At 43.3% G+C, this 20,823-nt stretch overlaps 8 protein-coding genes across 8 annotated transcripts; 5 read left to right on the top strand and 3 right to left on the bottom strand.

The window, feature by feature from the left end:
* Nucleotides 1–2,012: 2,012 nt before the first annotated feature.
* O0I10_011124 (uncharacterized protein) lies at nt 2,013–2,834 on the bottom strand (the record flags this gene model as incomplete). Its single annotated transcript, XM_058491095.1, has 3 exons — nt 2,013–2,230; nt 2,295–2,495; nt 2,561–2,834. 3 exons carry the CDS (start codon nt 2,832–2,834, stop codon nt 2,013–2,015), a joined length of 693 nt encoding a protein of 230 aa, XP_058338190.1.
* Nucleotides 2,835–4,197: 1,363 nt separating this feature from the next.
* On the bottom strand, nt 4,198–4,850 carry O0I10_011123 (uncharacterized protein; the record flags this gene model as incomplete). The annotated part of the gene is made up of 4 exons (XM_058491094.1): nt 4,198–4,268; nt 4,369–4,433; nt 4,517–4,592; nt 4,673–4,850. The coding sequence occupies 4 exons, from the start codon at nt 4,848–4,850 to the stop codon at nt 4,198–4,200; spliced, it is 390 nt and encodes a 129-aa protein (XP_058338189.1).
* Nucleotides 4,851–5,587: 737 nt separating this feature from the next.
* On the top strand, nt 5,588–6,883 carry O0I10_011122 (uncharacterized protein; the record flags this gene model as incomplete). The annotated part of the gene is made up of 8 exons (XM_058491093.1): nt 5,588–5,636; nt 5,699–5,718; nt 5,785–5,832; nt 5,897–5,947; nt 6,001–6,055; nt 6,113–6,588; nt 6,654–6,794; nt 6,860–6,883. The coding sequence occupies 8 exons, from the start codon at nt 5,588–5,590 to the stop codon at nt 6,881–6,883; spliced, it is 864 nt and encodes a 287-aa protein (XP_058338188.1).
* Nucleotides 6,884–7,692: 809 nt separating this feature from the next.
* Nucleotides 7,693–10,538, top strand: O0I10_011121 (uncharacterized protein; the record flags this gene model as incomplete). The annotated part of the gene is made up of 8 exons (XM_058491092.1): nt 7,693–7,779; nt 7,853–8,409; nt 8,466–8,636; nt 8,704–8,733; nt 8,789–8,920; nt 8,977–9,448; nt 9,507–9,824; nt 9,882–10,538. 8 exons carry the CDS (start codon nt 7,693–7,695, stop codon nt 10,536–10,538), a joined length of 2,424 nt encoding a protein of 807 aa, XP_058338187.1.
* Nucleotides 10,539–11,562: 1,024 nt separating this feature from the next.
* On the top strand, nt 11,563–13,737 carry O0I10_011120 (uncharacterized protein; the record flags this gene model as incomplete). The annotated part of the gene is made up of 7 exons (XM_058491091.1): nt 11,563–12,121; nt 12,172–12,220; nt 12,280–12,440; nt 12,490–12,536; nt 12,610–12,733; nt 12,800–13,298; nt 13,362–13,737. 7 exons carry the CDS (start codon nt 11,563–11,565, stop codon nt 13,735–13,737), a joined length of 1,815 nt encoding a protein of 604 aa, XP_058338186.1.
* A 257-nt stretch (nt 13,738–13,994) lies between these two features.
* On the bottom strand, nt 13,995–16,750 carry O0I10_011119 (uncharacterized protein; the record flags this gene model as incomplete). The annotated part of the gene is made up of 3 exons (XM_058491090.1): nt 13,995–14,691; nt 14,743–14,902; nt 14,962–16,750. 3 exons carry the CDS (start codon nt 16,748–16,750, stop codon nt 13,995–13,997), a joined length of 2,646 nt encoding a protein of 881 aa, XP_058338185.1.
* Nucleotides 16,751–18,178: 1,428 nt separating this feature from the next.
* Nucleotides 18,179–19,816, top strand: O0I10_011118 (uncharacterized protein; the record flags this gene model as incomplete). Its single annotated transcript, XM_058491089.1, has 4 exons — nt 18,179–18,799; nt 18,874–18,986; nt 19,045–19,310; nt 19,386–19,816. 4 exons carry the CDS (start codon nt 18,179–18,181, stop codon nt 19,814–19,816), a joined length of 1,431 nt encoding a protein of 476 aa, XP_058338184.1.
* A 548-nt stretch (nt 19,817–20,364) lies between these two features.
* Nucleotides 20,365–20,676, top strand: O0I10_011117 (uncharacterized protein; the record flags this gene model as incomplete). The annotated part of the gene is made up of 2 exons (XM_058491088.1): nt 20,365–20,484; nt 20,551–20,676. 2 exons carry the CDS (start codon nt 20,365–20,367, stop codon nt 20,674–20,676), a joined length of 246 nt encoding a protein of 81 aa, XP_058338183.1.
* Nucleotides 20,677–20,823: the final 147 nt, after the last annotated feature.

The following is a 20,823-nucleotide window of genomic DNA, read 5'->3' as shown; positions in this document are numbered from 1 at the left end:
GCTTACAAACATAAAGGTGCCTGTATCTCCAAACTTTACAATGAAACATGGGGTTTTTATTAGAGCAATGGGCTCCGCTTGGCCAACAGCACCTTGTGTGAAAGTTTTACGTTCAATGTCGCAACTAGCCCAAAAAATATTTTTTTGGTCGTCGTCGTTGAAGAGGTCGACCCCCAGATCCAGTTTGGCTGGTAGCGACATTGCGAAATCTGGGATTGGCAAGCTTGATCGTGAAACTTTCACACAAGGTGCTGTTGGCCAAGCCGAGCCGATTGCTCTATCAAAGACCCCACGTTTCATTGTAAAGTTTGGAGATACAGGCACCTTTATGTTTGTAAGCGTGATGCTATATGACAAGTGGTCTTTGTTCATTGTGAAGTAGCTCGACCCTGACAGAGCCGAAGTGCAGAAGGGCGTGTTTGTGTAACCTAGCATATCATGCAACTCGAAAGGGTAATGCATGATTCTTTACGCTACTCATAACCTGCCAGCTAAGAGCCCATTGCTCCCATTCACCATTGTTTCCCAATACAATGCATACGAACGATCCTCCTGCTCCAGCCCAACACTTCCATCCTTCAACTTTCTTGAGCCGAGGGGATTTGACTGAAAAACGCTCAAACACAAAACATCATCCAATTTCACAAAAATCATTTCGCAAAGTTATTTGTAAACTGCCGGCTAGCAGCCCATTCCTCCCAATCACCTTTGTTGCCCAAAACAATGCATGTGAAAGATTGTCCTGCTCCAGCTCATCATGCCCATCATTCAACTTTGTTGATCCAAGGGGATTTGACTGAGCAACGGTCAAACAAAGAAATGGCATTCAACATCAGTTCAGCCTATTTTTAATTTCCTGTTCTTCCACTCCCAGCTTGCCTCTTCCTTCCCATTCCCAACTGTTGCCCCATTCAAGTACAACTACCACCTGCGAACGAAAGCATCATGTCAAGTCTACGATTGTCTTGTCTTGATCCCAATGTCACTGACTGAATGCGCAACTTCATGGGCGTTTACAACCCACTACTACAACACCCGCGTTTCTTGACACTTCACGTTCTCTTGTACACTCCTCTACCACAATCAAACGTTACAGCATTCATTCCAGCAATTGCTATCAGCAAGGTCTTTACTACATTGTCTCCAACAGCGTTCTTCACTTGCAGCAACCTATCGCACAGCTTTTTCACGTGAGCAGCAGATAATCATTGCATAGAAGCAGCATTATTTACGTACAGCAACTTGATCTAATACATACGGATTCCTCTGGATGATGCCGTAGCAGCTATCAAGCACACCACACTACCAGTAATCATCACCTGGTTGGGCTGTGATGGAAAACGACCAAGACAGAGGCAGACCAACAGCAGGATGGAAAAGGACGCGTATCAGCAGCGATCACATGATGGCACTTTCTTATTGGATTTGCAATGGTTGCAATGGTTATGGATGGAAGGATGGTATTGGTGTTCTCGAGACAATGTATGCAGCAGCTACTTTGCAATCATGGATTAAGGATGTTTATGACGGCAGCAACTACAAGCATACGATAACACAATGTCACCTTTGACTTCATGTGATCCACCCTCCGTATCTTCAACAATTTGCCCTTTATCCTATTTACTTCATAACATCCATGCTACCATGTCCCATTCTTCGACCTTTATTGAATGAACATTTGATTCAACATGATTAGAGTACAATTATCTCATGTGTGCGAGGGGTGCATTAGGTGGTTGGTTTCGGGATTGTTGATGAGTAGGTAGAAGGGAGTACCGGGTGATATGCATGCAACGGGATAGGAGAAAGAAAAAGCATGTAGAGCGTGATACATGGCATAAGGGCTATTATAGGTGATGCGACAAACATATGTGCAATTCACCTGAGACTCTTTGATGATGCTGTTTGAACATATTAATAGAGTAGGGCATGTGGTTTGAGTTCGCAAAGAGAAATGTCTTTATTGAGCAGCAATAGTGATCATGTCAGCAAAAGAATCAAGAAGTATAGCTTCACTTGGCTTTGAAGGGGACTTCCTCTGGTTTGACTTGGACTGCATTTCCGGATTGCCAACTATCAGCACCCGCATGAGGTTGATAGGGCTCAAAGTAATCCTTTCGTTCTTCCTTCTTTTTCTGGGTTGAGATGCCTTCGTCTCTTTCACGCTCCTCATCCAATTTAGGATCAAGCTGACCATCAGCAGTGAGTGCCATCATCAATTGAGCAGGTCCTACACAATAAAAAAACGAGTTGTTGGAAAGAGATGCACACATCATGTGCGATAATTTACTTACCATAGGGTAGGTTATCGCCACGATCCACTTGCCAAGTATGCCAAGTCTTGCCATATGTCTTTTGCAATGTGGCCAATGCCTGCTTTTCGGGCACTTGTACAACAGCTTCGGGTACACCCTTGGGCATGGGCATAGCTAAACTACCACCACGCACCTCGTAGTCATGAGAATGCCAATATTTTTTCTCATCGGCAGGCAAACCTATGTACGTAAAAAGAGCTTATGAGCATCATACAATACAATGATAGTAGCAATCCATCACATACCATCGAATAGCTTCTCCGAGATGATGTACTCGATACCGATCAGGCGAGCATCGGCTCTGGGTGAATCATAAATGATACATTGACGGAAGTCCTCATTGACACGAGTACACAAATGATGCGCATGCACTTGGCGTGTTTGGTCGTGAGCATAAAAATGGAACCCACAGACATGCTCGCAAATTCTGCTGATTTGATCAAAGTTTTGGCTGGCCGATGAGAACATGCCCTTAGCCTTGGAGCCCATTGTAAGCGGTTCACCAGGTGCGTCTGCCATTGTTGTTTTTTGAAATGATAAAAGAAGATAAAAGCCTTGCATGAATTGCTGTATACGCCATTTATATGAATGTCTTAGAGAGATCATCATCATGGTGACGACATGTGTATATGTTTGTTTGCTGTTACGTCAAAATGGCCAAAGACGCTCCATCAACGTTTGGTTGACGTACTTCAGTGAAGGTCACCATCCAAAGAATTCCAGTTGAAAACTTGTAACGACGATACCTGTAAGCGTCGCTTTGGATGCATGTGGGCTGTAGCTGCTGATTTCTTTGGACTCATGATGCCATACGCATACTTGATTTTTCCCATTGACACTGCATCTTCTCCTTGCTCGGGGAAAAAAGAACCCAAGGCTGAGGATCATTTGAACACAACAAAGGTGCCGTTGCATGCATTCATTTCGTTCATAGAGCGATGCAATATAAAAGAGCATCGTGTCCGCATCAATCCTGCTCCTGTGTGAATTGCTCTTATCATTTCTTATCATTTGTGAAGCTTTCACCAACGCCCGCGGCAATCAATTTGACCCTCGGCATATTCTCGGACACCCGGCGACATTGTGTGCTCGAATACTGTAGCCATCCGTAGCCAGTGCCAATGATACAAGGGACCATATTGTGAACCCTACACTATGTTTGTTGGTTGCTGTGTCTGAGCAAGGGTGTTTACTTGCTCTATTCTCTTTCTTGCAATGCCTCATATTGACGTTATTCCTTGCATTTATCAATATCAATTTTAGTATTGTTAACCACCTTCCCCCCTGCAATAAACATGTTTATTCTTCAGCTGTATTGATATCATGCTCTATTTAAAAGGTGCACGTGGTTGATGATTTCTAGTTTGTGTCGCTGTATAGTCAGCTGTACGGCGTATAATGACTCGCATGGTTAACCTTTATTATCCACTTCATTTGGTATTATCAGCAATTGGCAAGCATAATAAGACATCTCGGTGTTCATATACGTTGGAAATCCAAAACAACCATTACAATGGTGGGTATTTATTGACTTGAAGGGCATGATGGACAAACAAATGTACAAATCTTGAAAGGATACAGTGTGCTGGACACTTACTCATAAATACAAACTTTGTAAAGAGAAGGAGATGAGCATTTTGAAAGGGATGACAACTTCAATTCATACCTTGGAGAGCTTGTTCATGAGAGCACAAGCGTACAATGGAAGGAGAGGGGTATGTTGTGTGGGGTTGTTCTTCTTTCTCGCTCCAATAAACAACTTGTCGATCACAAGAGAACACAATCCATTGCGCATTCACCACAAACCCACCAAATCAGTCGCTTACCTGAAAAAGTATATAATGAGAGCAAGACATGGCCCAATGGGTAGCGAGGGTTATAATCAAGTTTTGCGTTTCTTTGTTTTGCGTCTTCCATCATCCCGTCGTCGTCTTTTCCATTGTGGGTCAAGCGCTAATAGTAGACAAAGAGAGAAAATATGCATCTGAGTCAACGAGTGCTCCGCCCATACATCATTCATTATCCCCCCCACACTGTACGGAGTTGTACCTACCATCTTGTGATGCTTCACGTAAGGCAATGAGCACCGATAGCTTTTCTGATGTGTTCTTGTTGGCGCTGGAATCATATTGTTAGTCAACTTTCGATGACATCCAATACCCTTATTGGAGAAAAAGGGCGTATCCAAGGTAGTAACTTACTTGAGTTCCTTCATTGACAGCTCAATGCCTTCTGCATAATACTGTTTCAGCTGATCCGCCAGGTTTGCCGGGATACCTAGAAAGAACCCATCCAATCTCGATTAGCATCCGTTCCTTATTCCAGAAGAAATCATTGGATTCAAAGGTGATGCTTGCCTTGGTCAAAATCGGTTGTGCTTAATATGGTGTTTATCTCCCTTAGCACGAAGGCTATTCGCTTTTGAATGCGGTCGAATTCCATAAGGGCAATGCATATTTCTTTCCAAAGACGATGTTCTTCATTGGCATCTTCAAGTGTGGACCGAGACGATCGTGTGCGTTTGGGATCTGTCATATCGAGGAGGGGTGGAAGATAAAGGTGAGAAAGACGTGTGTATGCGTCAACCTTTACGTTGCTTCGTTCTTTTTGACGCCCTCTACTTGTGACTGAGCTATTAATGGTCCACCATGCATCCATCCCCCTTTTACATTATACCAAGCTGTATCTGTTTTACCTATCATATGCTAGAGAGACTGATGTATTTTAGGGCTATTGGTTAATAGAACGGGAGGTTGTATTATGCACTACCTGATGGCGACATCGTGCTTCTGTGCCCATTTTAAAATGACCACTTTTGATCTTGTATTCCTTTAATGTTGCTACGTTTTATCAAGTGTTGCAATAAACGGATGATCGATGGCTCTATCCCATTATTTCATGTCCTTCTTGTTAGTAGTGAATGTCATGGAAGATTTGGGCTTTTGCATCACATGTCGAAGAGTCATAAAATGCTACTAGAGTGCCGATCCAAATAGGCGAAAAGCCGTATCCCATCAACATACACAGACAATGATTCAATATCACTATGAGATATTTTTCTAATATTAGATGGATGTTCTTTACTATGGTCGACGATAATAGATGGCCATGAAAATCCATTTCAAGAGGTAACTAGCTAGGATGACAGCATTGGGGGATGATGCTACCAGAATCATGCAGCTGAATCACGCGCTTGAAACGAAGGTATTTGATGTCGGTGAACGAGTTCCCGTTATTCCCGCTCTTTCTGCTGCATTTTTACCTATTGCAATATGCCACCAAGGTTTGGAGGTGCACCTTTGTGCCAGCGCTGTGATAAAGGTATGCTTTTGCTTTCTTGTCGCAACACATTGCATGGGCATTGATCCGTTTTTCTTCTTTAGCTGTGTATATGGCTGAGCAGGTATGGGCTTCATTCGCCCCCTCATCAAGGAAGAAGGTGTATGTTTATTCATCGAATCTGCCATAGGTGATCGGCCCAGGTGGACCCTATCACCGTACTTGTTTGACGTGCATGGTATTGCTTTGGTTCTTTCTCGACATCCATCTATACAGTGGGGGCTGATATCCTCCTCCTTTAGGAATGCAATAAGCGACTCGACTCGACCAGCTTGACTGAACGCGACAATCAGGTAAATGAGCCATCATCGACGCCGTGATGTTTATTAATCTCATTATTGCATAGGCCTATTGCAGAGTGTGCTACAATCGAAAATGGGGACCAAAAGGATATGGATTTGGTAATTATGAAGTCGAAGGATGAAGACAAGAAGTGGTATCTAATATTCATGGAACAGCTTCGGGTGCTTCGTTCTTGAGTACTGAAAGTAAAACACCCAAGGAGATCATGGAAGAACAACAGCAACAGGATCAAACGATGATGGGTCAATCTCAGCAGCTCCCACCTCAACGTACCCCAACACCACCGTCATCATCCTCACCACAACTTCCTCCAAGGCCAACTAATAAGCCTGAATCACCTTCTTCTTCATCATCATTATCATCATCGACTCCTGGTGTACCGCTAAGTTCATTCTGGTCTTCTCGTCCAACACCACCACCACCACCATCTTCATCCACGACACCTGCAACTCGTGACATTGGTCCCAGCCCTGCTGTCCCAACAAGTACCAAACCTGCCACACCACCAAGACCTGCTGTTGCTTCTAAACCAGCCTATCTCAACACAAGTTACGTGCCTAAAAAGGTCAACATTGCTGTCCAAAATGATACATGCACAAAATGCGGAAAAGCTGTATATGCAGCAGAGTTGGTAAGCAAGAGCAGGATATCAAATTGGAAAAGAGGATGAATCTCAATGAGTGTGTGTGTGCACAGGCACTTGGGGCTGGAAACAAGTACCACAAGCTTTGTTTGAAATGCATCGAATGCGGCAAGTTGTTGAGCTCGACCAATATGGTGGACAAGGATTTTGATCTCTATTGCCGTAGTTGCTATACCAAGCTTCACGGTCCAAAGGTAAATTTCAGCACTGTGATATACAATAGGGTCATCAACTCATCATCATCACAATTATACTTTAGGGTTGGAAGCCGTTTATTTCCTAAGTGTTGCTATATGATAGATGTTTATATACTTGATGCAGGATACAATGACTTGACATGCATAAAAAACTATTGAATAACATTCTTGATGGGGAAAATGGATACGTATATGAAAAGGCAGAACGTGTCAAATTGCTTTGGTTGCACAATCTCTGATGATGCTAAACCACCACCATCACCACAATGATTGATAATTGGATGCTGTCGTATTCATTTACCCTGTCAACACTCCAGATTTAGAAAATTGTTTACGCAATTTGGTTGTCTATTGCTTACTACGCAAGCGTGCTGATCCCGACATTTTGAGTCAAATGAGTTCCGGGTAAAGCACTGTGCAACATGTCATTTCAATGCCAACAAAAGAAATTCCAATACGTGGAGATGGCAGATGTGATTATCAATCATACGCCTCTCTGTAGTTGTTATTGAGCGCCACTATAACAAAAGCAGCAAGTAGAGTGCCTCATGCAAAATTGGCATTTGGTAGTGATAGTGTTATTGATGGCAACAACAACAGCTGATGATATGTGTATCGACCCCTTCTTTATAAGCGTAGTATAGTAGCTACTACATTTATTGGATAACATCTTACTCATATGAATCAATACACTATATACTTGTTTGTTGAATAAAGGGTAAGAGGGAGGTGGGGGTGGGTATTTAGGATAAGGAGCAATAGCCGTAAGCATGAAAGCTGAGTATATGCAACCATGGAATCCGAGACAATCCGTAATGAAGCTGTGTGACGTTGACGACCCAGTTCTTTGTTCTCTTTACCTCTTTTCTTTCATACGCACTCTTCCACAACAGCAATGGACAACGATCACTCGACCGACGATGGCTCTGAACCGAAACGAAAACGCTTAGCACAAGCATGCGACTCATGTCGAAGAAAGAAGGTGTGCAAAAGTTTACTTTTGAATGCTTGACCCCATGACAACCCGACTAAAGAGGCATTTTCGTTATTGCAAGGTTAAATGTGATGGCACTCGACCTGTGTGTGGCACATGCAGCAAAATGGGAAGGACGTGTACATACAACCCTGTTGTTCAGAAGCGTGGACCGCGACAAGGATACATCGAGATTATCGAGAAGCGTCTAGACAAGATGGAACGGTTACTTTCTCAGCATCATCAACAGCAGCAGCAGCATAGCACGGACCATCATCATCATCATCATCATCCACAATCACCCATGAGTGAAAAGAGTAGTCTACAACATACCAATCATGATCGATCTACATCATCCGGTTCATTCCCATCACCATCCCTTGGAACGACTCCCAATAATGCTGCTACCATCATGCCTTTATCATCATCACCTTCATCCAACATTCAACCACCACAACAATCCACCCTCCCAGAATCAATACTGCCGCCTTCCGATGTAATCGATCATCTTGTCAAAGTCTTTTTCAATTGCATCACCAATTATGTGGGTATCTTCAACGAAGAATCATTACTACGAGATATTCGTGAACGTCGTTGCTCCGATTTCTTGATCTTATCCATTCTGTCTGTTGCTGCAAGGTATGATTCTCTCCCTCTCTCTCTATTCATATTGACCTCATGATATCACTTATCAGGTATTCGGATCGCCCTGATATCTGTGAAGAACCGCCTTGGCATTCAGGAGAAAAGTATGCTTGCAAAGCACGTTCAATCCTCTTTTCGTCCATCGATATACCAAGTCTCAGCAATGTGCAAGCATTAATACTATTGACAATGCACGAATACAGCTGTGCAAGAGGTCCAAGGTATACTTTAGTCACCGTTTCCTTGTTTACAATTGAAAGATTGATTGAGAATTCATGTCTGTTGTAGGAGTTGGATGTATTCTGGTATGGCTGTCAGGTAACTATCATGGCAACAAAAGTGATAGGAATACTAAGTGTTCTATCTTTATTAGAATGGCCTTGGAATTGGGGTTGAATAAGGACATTGATCTGAAAGAGAATGGAAAAAGAACCATGTCAGTGGATCGATGGATTGAGATTGAAGTACAACGCCGAGTATTCTGGGCGGTGTTTACATTAGACAAGTAAGAGCACACAACCTTTATTATGCAGCTGAAAAACTCACGCACAGACATTAAAGATTGCTAAGTGCATCCACGGGTCGACCCTCCATTCTACAAGAAGATGATTGTGAGACTTTATTACCCTGCGACAAATATGAGCAATGCACTGGTGAAATCTACACTGAATCCATTTACAAGGAGAGATCGGTCCTTTTTACCGTGCGACGGCTCCCAGAAAACAGCAACATGCTTGAAGTCGTAACGACATTGAACCCAACATCACCCGACAATACCAAGAAGCGACGACTCAGCTGTATAGCGTACATGCATCGAATGTCATCATTACTCGGCAAAGTTACAGCTCACGTCAATCGTAAGAGCCGCCAAGGCACGCTTTTGAGCTTGAATGGACCACCTCCTGAAACGATGGAGCTTGATCAAGAAATTGAAAAGTGGGATAAGGAATTACCACCAGAGCTACAAGATACGCATGGGAATGATAAACGCTTTAAAGAAGGACAACTATCAGATGGCCCACGCTATATCTTGGTAATGTTTGTTTTTGACGATCAAACGCATTTTCACTCATTGTATCCTATATGTATAGCTTCATATGTCGCACCATTCTCTGATTGTTCTATTACATCGTCCTTCGTTGGCAGTGATGGATTCGTTAAAAGATCATCCAGTATCAAGTCATGTGAAGGATATCATTACACGCAACGCATCAAAGTGTCTCGCAGCCGTGGATCGTGTTACAGACCTATTGAGAAGAATCAAGAATGATCGAGCCATGATTTCTCCCTTTGTATCATACCTGACATATACAGTGGCAACAATCACAGTCAATACCGTATTCAATGGCACACCTGAAGAATCCAGCAAGGCGAGAGCAGCACTTGCAGATCATTTTGCAGTACTTCAGGTAAGTAAAGTATCAAATTTGACTCAAAAGGCTAGTCTTATTAATGGGTGGTTTCAGATCATGCGCACACATTGGGCTATGGCGGATAAGCTCTATTTCATGATCCGTGATCTATACGCCATGCATAGCAGCCATAAAATGTTACAACGCAACGCATCAACATCCTCAGGGCGTGACCAATGGCAACAGCAGCGACAACAACAAGCACCTTCCCAGCAATTAATGAACAATGGTAGTTGTGGATCAATGATGATGGGAGCCGCTTCTCCAAATAGCAGTTGGCCAGCAGTATCTCACACAAGAACAACGGCAGGACCTGATTTGGAAATACAGCAACATGCCATAGGATACCCAGCTACTACAACAACAGCTACAACAACATCATCATCAGCACCTATACAAGTATCAACATCGTCGATGGAAGGTAATACAGCACCCGTAGCAGCATCATCATCATCATCAATCCGAGGCATGTCATTAGCGGACTTGTCATTATCCAGCTGTGATGGTGCATCATGTACTGATTGGATTGTGGGCGACAATAGTAAATACCTTGCAGCTGCCCTTCAATCACTCGGCCGTACATCATCTACAGAGGACAACCTTATTGATATTGCCAACATGGCTCCTCCTTTTGTACCAGCTGCAGATACACAATGGCCATTTGATTTCGGCAACAACGCTTCGATGCCCCCAAATAGCCGACCTAGTTGATCAACTAGACAGCCCAATACTATTACAACAAATACAATTTGCTTTTGTTTCATCACTACTACTACTACTACTACTTTATTGGGTCCCTCATCGGTTTCATTTCAATACGTGCTATATCAAATCAATCGATATAGGGCAAGTGAACGGATTAAGGAAAGGCTGAAAGACGCCACTTCATATACCACACGATTTGAGATTGGATCTTATGCTGTTGTTATGTGACACAGGCCGATCGGCTTGGCATATCCGTGCGTTGCGGTGTATGTGCATGTGATATACACGATGAGATATGGATAAAAAAGGAGAAACATATGCCGTGTCTATCGCCTTGGAAGGGATATATGATGATGGGGGTGGGAACAACAAGCCATTAGGGCAAAGTTTACAGCTTAACGAACCAAGAATGCTTGTTAATGGCATGCGTTGATGTCAATCTGAGTACAGCAAACGGAGCTCATTCCTTGTACAACTCGAGGGATACTTTTTCAAACGTATCCGCCGAAAGCGAAGACGTAATTGCTCGAACAATGGGATCAAGGCGGTTTTTAATAATTTAACCGTACTATTGTGCACACATCCAAGGACATGACACAGTATGTGGGATCAATCTGGGAAAGGTAACCTTTGATGCGGAGCCTGCAGCAATCGTTATATATCCCGTGCACATGCATTGTTATTGCCGCTGCAACAACAACAGCCTTGTTGATTGCCTTCTAGCACACGACACTATGTGTGTGTGTGGGAAAGAAGGGGAAAGAGAAAAAAGGAACTGCGATCAGGGATTGGCAAGAAGAGCGATATAAAGGCTTGGGGGAAGGAGGATGATGTGGTGAGGATTGACTCCTTAATGCAAACAACCTATTCTTTCGCTTACAGCAGGGAGGTGATAGACTATATATATACTCATCCAAGTCCCAAGACCATGCACATTCATCTTGTTCTTTCTTTTCTTTTCTTTTTTTCATCCCCTTCACTTTCCTTTTCCCTTCCCTTTCTTTCAAGCACGTTAACATACATACATATCATGGCAACACAACAACAGTCGAATTGCGTGGTAGAAGAATCATCATTGCTTAAACAGCACCAACAAAGCCTACGACGAGCATTTGAGAATTTGTCGGTATCCAACAATAATCATCAGCTCAAGCGGCAACAATCAGATCATCGGTTATCTGCCGGTGCTTCTTTTTCCTCTTCCACCACTACCAGCAACAACAATGCGCAACAATCGACAAAGAGAAAATACCTCACAGTGTGCCCACCACCATTAACATTGAAACCATCCATGAGCTCACCCACAGCAACGTCACCAGCAGCATGTTCACCAAGAGGATATTTTAGTAACAGCCCCATTGCCAGCCCCCGAACGCCGCGATTGGTATCTCCGCAGGAACGACCTTATTCACCGTATTGCAGCAGTGCCATGAATGTTTCCACATCGAGTCTTGCCAGCACGCTATCTTCAGCCAGCTCAGCACAGCAATCGACATCAGAAGGATACAGCACAAGTAGTTTGGAAGATGATGATCTCTCCTTGCCATCTACTCCTCCTGCAGCAACAACGACATCCCCCTGCTGGCCATGTAAGATTTAAAAAATCATCATCTCTTTTTGACCTAACATAATACAATAGCAAAGTTGGATGAACATGAAATCGAGCGTGAGCCCAAACCTGTTGAACGGTAAGTATTGACATTGTATGAGCCAAATGGCATGTTTTTAATATGCATGATTTTTGTAGACGAGATGCCTATGGATTCAAACAACCTACCCAATGGGTCAAGCTTGCTGAGCAACTTGAATTTGAACAAAGTTATCACCCGATTCTAGAACATCAACACGCCAAGTGGAAGTCGTTTTTGGAAGAGCATCAAGGTCAATGGCCCCCCGTCAGCTCAAAATGTAGGCTCTTTGTACTTGTAGCAAATCAAAAACTAAACCTTCTTTATAGTGAAAAGATACGTGCGAAAAGGAATACCACACGATCTTCGAGGCAAGGCAAGTGGATGAATACATAATGAGCACACGTAATCGCACATCTTTATCATTCCTAACGTAACGCTGTATATAGGCATGGATGCATTATAGTGGTGCCAAAGCCAAGATGGAAACCAATGCAGGGTTGTACCAATCATTGGTGAGAACAGCTGAAGCCATGGGCGAACACAATGAGTATGCAGAAATCATCAACAGAGGTAAGAGCGCTATACACAGCCTCCCATGACAATGACTAAAAAGGGATGTTTTGTCACACCCCTTAGATTTGCATCGCACATTCCCAGACAATGACCAGTTTGCATGTGCTGTTACAGCCGAAGATGGATCTGTATCCATGGTACCAGAAACAAATGCCAAATTACGAGCTTTACGCCGTGTACTTTTGGCGTTTAGCATGTATGCGCCCCATATTGGTTATTGTCAATCGCTCAATTACTTGGCTGGTTTCTTTCTTCTTTTTGTTCACGACGAGGAATCAGCATTTTGGATGCTCATTACTACCGTGCATGATTACTTTCCTGAAAACATGTATGATGTTACCATGGAAGGTGCTCACATCGATCAAACAGTATTGATGATGATGGTGTATGAGCGATTACCTGGTGTATGGAACAAGATCGGCAGCGGCAAATGCTTTTGGGAATGTGTTGAGTCTGACGGCTTACCCTCCATCACACTTGTCACCAGCCATTGGTTCCTCACGCAATTTATCAACATTCTACCTGTCGAGACCGTATTACGAGTATGGGATGCTCTTTATATGTAAGTCTTATTGGAATTACTACATCGAAACTAGGTTACTCATGTGGTTGTTTATATATCTAGTGAGGGAAGCAAAGTGCTATTTCGTGTTGCACTCACCATCATCAAGATGAATGAGAAGCGGATATGGGCATTGGATGACCCAATTGAGATCTTTCCTATTCTTCAAAATATGCCACGGCGTTTGGTGGATTGCCATGCATTTATGGATGCCGTATTTGCCAAAGATAGCGTAGGAGCCGATTTGACGACCGCAGAGATTGAACGACGGCGTGTGTTGTTTAGAGAACGACGTAAACAACAACGTGCAGCAGCAGCAGCTGCTGCTGCAGCAGAATCCAACAGCCCATCCTCTCAGCCATCCATGTCAAGTCCTGTATCCTCATCAACCACGAGTTCATTTTCCAGCTTCAAAAATCTGTATTTTGGAAGACGCTGAAAACATACACACATACACACATATCCACATCGAACCCATTTTTGTTTTGTAGAAAGCTACCCAATGTGTGTAGAGCGTATATGTCGCTGGTCGTCTATATGTAAGCTCGTTTTGCCCATATCCTCATTTTCTTGCACCCATCCCATTCCTCTGTACAAAAACCGACCACAAAAAAATCCACATAAATGAAGTGTGAACATGTTTGAATACGTATATTACGAATGCCACATCATGTTGGATATCCTTATATACTACATTTATGGTTTAGATAATCGGTTCCAGAAAAAGCCTAGTACTTGTTCCTTGAGCGCACCAAGTCCCAAATTATCTTGGCCATCTGTGTCAAAGTCTGTTGAACCAGGGAGAAGGAAGTCGAGTTGCGAGGGATTAGGATGTTCATCGTCCAACTTTCGCCAAACATTCAATACGTCATGAACATGTTGCACCGGACTCAATTCCAAAGCCATAGCTAATGCATCATATCGCCTTGGGTAATCGGTAAAGCTGTCTACTTTGCCAAGGTTGAAGCAAATTTGCCATGCACATTCGTATATTTCATCCATGTTGTAGCGTCGTCGTAAAGTCTGGTCGTCAGCAATTGCATGTACCTTGTCGACAGTATCGCGGCATAATGTGTATGCAGTATCATATTCCTCATCCACCAAAGCTGCACTTGCTAACATGGCCAATACCTTGACTTCAGCTGAAAGATCATCTTGATATCCCAATTTCCTTGCCAGGGCGACAACATCAGCTGGTTGCTTGTACACGCGTCGTCGTGTGTTGATGAGCTTGGATATCAGATTGAGTCGATTGGATGATTGTCGTACTTGGATTGGCATAAGCTCGATACCAGGTCGATCCATTACTTGGTATTCATAGATAAGTTTGTGTGTTGCTTCAATTAACTCGGTCTCCTCTGTGACAAGATCCGTAGGCGGTAAAATCTTCAAACTAAAGATTGCTATGAGTACAATGCTCTTGTTTACCAATAAAGATACATACCATTCCATCGCAAGTTTCATGTTGCCTGCATACATGTTACCCGAAGTGGCATTATCAAAGAATTCTTGCTGTGCCTCAATCACAAGCTGTTCAGCTCGTCCTATATCCAAGGTCTTGTCACGATTAGGTCCCACCATAAGATCCTTCGCAAGTCGAAAACCTAAACAAGCCTTTAATACCATACCACTGATCCTTTTCAAAAGAGAGAGATGTACTTACGACCACAGCGCAGTAAGGATGTAAAGAATGTCTCAAAGATATCAGTGCGACTTAAGCGTCCAAATACACCTTTGTTGTCCTCTTCCTTCAATGCCATCATGTCGTCCAATAGTTCTCTCCAATCATTGTCGCTGTCAAAATGCTTTCCACCAGTCTCCACACCACCCGCTGCTTGTGATGCCATTCGAATACAAAGTTGTTTTTGTGCTTCTACAGGCTGCTCCTTAAGGAACCATCGTAAAGGAACGCCTGAATGATATCGAGCAAGAACCTCTGCAGCACTCAAATGTAATTGTAGCGCATCCATCATTTGAGTCAAGTTGTGTGCGTTCACTGATTGCAATGCTGTGAATAAACCAAGAGGTGTTTCTGCCAAAGGAAGAAGCGTAGCCATGTCGGATATCCGGTTGTCATCATGCTGCTGTTGCTGTTTTCCATCCTCCTCTTGATCCATATCCCATGGGTCAAATACTGGTAAGCATTCAAAAAGTCGTACTTGCAAGTCGATAGGCGTATCATCATTTGAATAAAGCAATGCCAGGACTAATCTCGATAAATCCAAATCGTTTTGTACAATGCGTTCATCTGCTGGTAATGTTGGTTTGGATGCTTCCAATACGAGACAACACCAATCCAATCGTGTGCCGAGTAGCCATCGATATAGTAACATTTCAACGCCATCCTCTTCGATTTCTTCATCCTTAATCTCACGTTCACGACAAACTCGAAGCCAAGGTAGGATCAGTTGGCGCATATCATTCACAATGCTGGTATCATCGGTGTGATCAAGTAAACCATCAAGAACGTCATAAGATGGAATGGTTTTGAATTGCTCAAGGCATACAGCAGTCGCTGGTTCATCATTGTCCGGTTCGCATGTGTAAACGTATTTACATAACCAATCCAATTGAGCTTCTTGCTTTTCCAAATCCTTGATACCCATACGTCGTCCATGCCGAATCCATTCCAATGCTAGGCTGCATAAACCCATACGATCTGCTTGGATAGCTTTGCTCAAGTACCAATCACGAATCACTGCTGCTGGTGCTGGAAATTCACATCGTTCGAATCGTTTGCTGAGATCGGATAAAGGCGTGGTATGCTGCTCTGGACTCGTGATCATGGTGTCTTTCATATCCTCTTGTTGCCATGGTTCCTCTGTTGTTAACCATTTTTCATCCTCCATGTCGTTGCTATCCACACGAGGTAGATCAAATTGATTGGGATTGGCTGTTTCAGGAATCTCTGCAAGAATGGCAAGTCGATAGGGCCATACAATAGGTGCATGATGAACAAGTAAACATCGTAAAGCATGGCTGTTTTCTGCATGTGCATATTCCACGGCTTGAGCAACCAAGTTGGTATCACGAAAGGCTGCATACATTTGTCCAAACGATTGCTGTTGCTGCTGCAAACTCGGCCAAATCTCAATAAACGTTTCAAGCCGTTCGATATAGTCGTTCAATAACCATCGCGTTTGCTGCCATATTGAATCATCCTCATCCTTATTGGAAGCACGTGTCTTGCCCACTGTCAGAATGCGACGTTGTAAGCTCCAGTCATCTACTATCGTCTCGAGGCATTGATTCACTACCCAAGCGTCATCGTCAATGGACTGTAACAAGTCGACATTGTCAGGTTGTAGATTGCCGGATCGTTGCTGTTGTTGCCACTGTGCTTTGAATACTACATTGGTGTCAAGTGACAAGTCCTTTGCAATGTCGAGTGCTGCCTGATAATTTCCTTGCGTGAAATGGAATAGGAAATCCTTGTGAGTTGACTGGTCCATGAAGACTGCAGCGGCAAAGTAAGAGGGCTTCTTGGTGGATGCGGGAAGAAGAAGACGCGTTTCGGAGAGAGATCGCTTTGCCCATTATTGACACTGAAGATAAATGCATTTACAGTAGACACACTCACACTCACACACACCCATACACACAAAATGGATGTTCATGTGACAGGATATGTCATTGTCATTTTAACCCTTAATGCTGTTCCTTGAATGTTACACCTTCATAATGATGTATGAAAAGATCGATCCCTTTTGATCCTTTACATACAAGTTCACTTGACCATGCCCAATTGATTAGGAGATGAGGTGGGTGGGGATGGGGGAAAATGAAGTGAGAGACTTAGTTTCGGATATAAGGAACTTTCGATATGGTGGGTCATCATCATTCCTTACAAAGAACCAGGGGGTGATTGGATTGTTGAGAAACAAAGGAGTTGAGATCAGATAATGAACGACGAGGGCGTCTTTGTACTTCCGAGGAGTCAACTTGAATGACTATTAGCAAGAAGAAAGAACACCTGAATATAGGATCGACATGGTTCCAGGTATGACACATTTTACAGCAGACAACAGATGGTGTCACAGCAAGCAATTAAGCACGGTTGATGACGGCGACCTAAAATAGCACAACCACGTTGAAAGAAAGAGTGGAGAGCAAAACGAGCACATGCAGGTGGTCCGTGTTTGCAGTAGAAAAGTTATGACTCGTTCGGGCGACCACGGAAAGGTTTCCCCTTGGAAAAGCCGAGGAGCAAAACGATATTGGTTGCTCGTGCAGGAAAAGAAGCCATCACCCCCATTCCTATACATGTGCTCAAGTGCGAAAAAGAGATACGGCATTAGTCGGATACTGAAGCATAGCGCGTGCCAAGTACTCAATGCGGCATGGAATATAAAGGGAAAAACTGAATCCCGGCAACAGTATGTATCCATCATCCATAATCATGATCACCATGGCTACCATCACCTTGACGACAACAATAAAAGTGCTGTCAGGCGGAGTAGTCTTTGCAAAGACAACAAATTCATAAATCAAGCGAACAAAAGGGCGCTGTAATACAATGACAAACAAGAAGATGAAGAAAGCAAAAAGGAAAAGGATGAGCAATGAGATGTACGACCGTGCGGATGATATGCGACAATGGGTTTTTTTGCCCTGTGGAGTTGAAAAATAAAGGGCGAGCGACGACAAACCTTGTTTTGTTGGATTTCTTTCCCCTTTTCATAACTACTTCAACAACTACTACTACCAACCACCCCTCTCTGTGTGCGAATACCCTTGATTGATCCACTTTATAACCAACTCTCAGGCTTTTCTGTTATCAGTAAAGCATTCATACTCTACTTGTTACCAACCAACCAACCAACAACCAACAAAACAAATCCACCCTTCTCCACCTTTTTTTGTATAAATAACACAGCACAATGCTTGCTAGAGAACAACCGCCACCAAAGGCCATCAATATCATCCGGCCTTCGTCGCCTTTTTTGCACCACTTTAAACCACCACACCACCATCTCGCCTCGCATCATGACTCGTCGCAATCGTCATCGACAGCATCGTCGTCTTCTCCATCGACCTTGTCAACGTTATCGTCGTTTTCTTCAGTAGCAACTCCTCGTCCAACGGTGCTAGGTCCAGCCAATTTCTTATCACTTTACGCTCCTCAGCATAAACAACCACCCGGCTTTGCACAACGCCTTTTGCAGCGTGCCAAAAGCCATTCGAATCTTTCTAAACTCACCGTTTGCACTACCAACAACTTGGATGATTCGGAAGATGATAATGCAAGTGATCAAGACGATGACGACGATAGTATCGATGGCAACGACGACGATGATGATGCAGCACATTCGGAAAACCATCATCACCAGTCATCATCATCGGTAATTCCTTCGGATGATGATGATGATGATCATTATTCTCCAGCCAAAGTCGTTGCACGTATTAAGCATGGCACCATCATGAATGGCAAAGGCGAATTTGTATCCAAAGGAGACGATGAACATTCCGGATGGCTTGATGAAGCAAGAGCCAACCGCAAAGTATGTATGGAATGAAAAAAGTAAGAGAGACTCCCCATGTTGGGCGTTCATGCTTATAAATTATGTATAAACAGATTGCCGATCTTGAGATTGAAAAGTCATCGCTTTTGGCGGTCAACACAACACTTGAAGCTACTCTCAAACGACAAGCAGCAAGAATCGCTGAACTCGAGAAGCGTTTCGAAATGTAAGTAGTGGCATGATTTAGCAATCCTCTATGCTCACCCACATGTGATGGATATCAGGAACGATGCTCCTTTGACACCTGTATCAGATAAGCCTGATGATGAAGCAGCATCTGAAGAATTTGCCGAAAAACTTTCGGATGAGGAGGTCGAGAATGATGAAGTTTTTCAACGAATCCGCCAAACTATGCAAGGTCTTATTGAGCAAGCTGAAGCCGCTTTAATATTAAAGACCAAAGTCTCTGGACGTGTTCTTACGGATTATCAACCACCCAAGAATAATGTCAACAACAACAACAATGAGAATCATGATGAAGGAGGACGAGGTAATTAAATTCAGCTGAAAAAATACTCAGGTACCATGTTTCCTTTTTTGTTAATCCTTGCATTACAACTCATAGTGACCACGATTCGCAAGTTGGCTGCTCGTCGATCATGGTCACCACCATCCACCACTATGCAACAACAACAACAACCCACACCTATTATGAATCAAAGAAATCAACGACCATCAAGACGTGTTTCAGATAGCCATCAACCACCACCACCACAACAACGCGCTCGACCTGCTTCTTTTCATGGACAGCCACAACCGCGAGTAGCCATTCAACATACAAAAGCATCCATGGCACGTACCCTTTCCCGCTCGTCTTCACCAGCTGTGATGGTATCATCACCATCACCTCCTACGTCGCCTCGATCTTTTAGTCCATCGGCATCGCAACAGCGGCCATCACGTCCTCCAAGTCGAGCGTCTTCTTTAAGACGATCACAACAACAGGAGCAGCAGCAGCAGCAGCAGCAGCAGCAACAACAGCCAAGATGGCGTTAATGAATGCTCTTTTTTCTTTTTATGCACCCACCCTTATTTTTATATGCGGTGGTCGTTGTGTATATGCTCATACCTCTCTTTTACCCCCATCCTCTCATTGTGAATTTATAGCTTCATCCATCCCCTTCCTTTTTTTTCATGAAAAGTTTGTTATATACTCTTCTCTTCTCTCTCCCCCTCTTTTATCTCTTTCTCTCTCTCTCTCTCTTCCTCTCTCTCTTTTTTCCTGCAACATATATACTCAAACAACGCATGTGTCCACTTGTATCCCAAATAAACCTTACGGGTTGTGAAAGAAAGCTTATTGCATACTGGGTATTTCAACAGCCGAAACATCAAACTGAGAGCAGCCACACACATGTCCCGCTGCAATTCAAATAACAACAACACCCGAATTTGCTGCTTGTCTCTTTGTTCTCCCTGGTATAACACACACATACACATATATACACACATACAAATGCCGCTACCTTCCTCGATAGCAGATATTGCTCAAAAGTCAGTTGTTCTATTCCTTGCTGGAACTACAGGTATATAAAAAACACTTTATGGTTGTCGATTTCACACGATTAAACTTTGACATTGCAGTATATTATATGGTCAATGTCGGCTGCCTTGTCAATCGTCGTATGGAGCTCAAGAAGCAGGGTAAACTTGAAGAAGAACTGGTAAGAAGAAGAATTGGATGATCCAAAGTGTGTGAGTGTGTGTGTATGCTTACATTATGATGATAGGCGCGTTTGACGGGCACCTTCATGAAGAGTGATATGCAGGGTGCTCACGCAGAAACAGCCACCACACCTACGCCAATGCCTCCAACGGAACAACCCGGAAGAGATACAACCACTGGTGACGCATAGTTCACTAGCAATTGGATATTACCCAACTTATACATCATCACATACTTCATATATAACTCACACACACCACCTCTCTCAATCACGCTACATCTTGTTTCATACACTCACACACACATCTTGCTCCTGTTTTATGTACAACACACTTTT

This window comes from Lichtheimia ornata (genome assembly GCF_029851405.1).
Source record: "Lichtheimia ornata isolate CBS 291.66 chromosome Unknown scaffold00082, whole genome shotgun sequence".
Classification (NCBI taxonomy): Eukaryota; Fungi; Mucoromycota; class Mucoromycetes; order Mucorales; family Lichtheimiaceae; genus Lichtheimia; species Lichtheimia ornata.
Note: the sequence above shows the minus strand (reverse complement) of the source record. Positions and strands in the feature narration are given on the sequence as shown.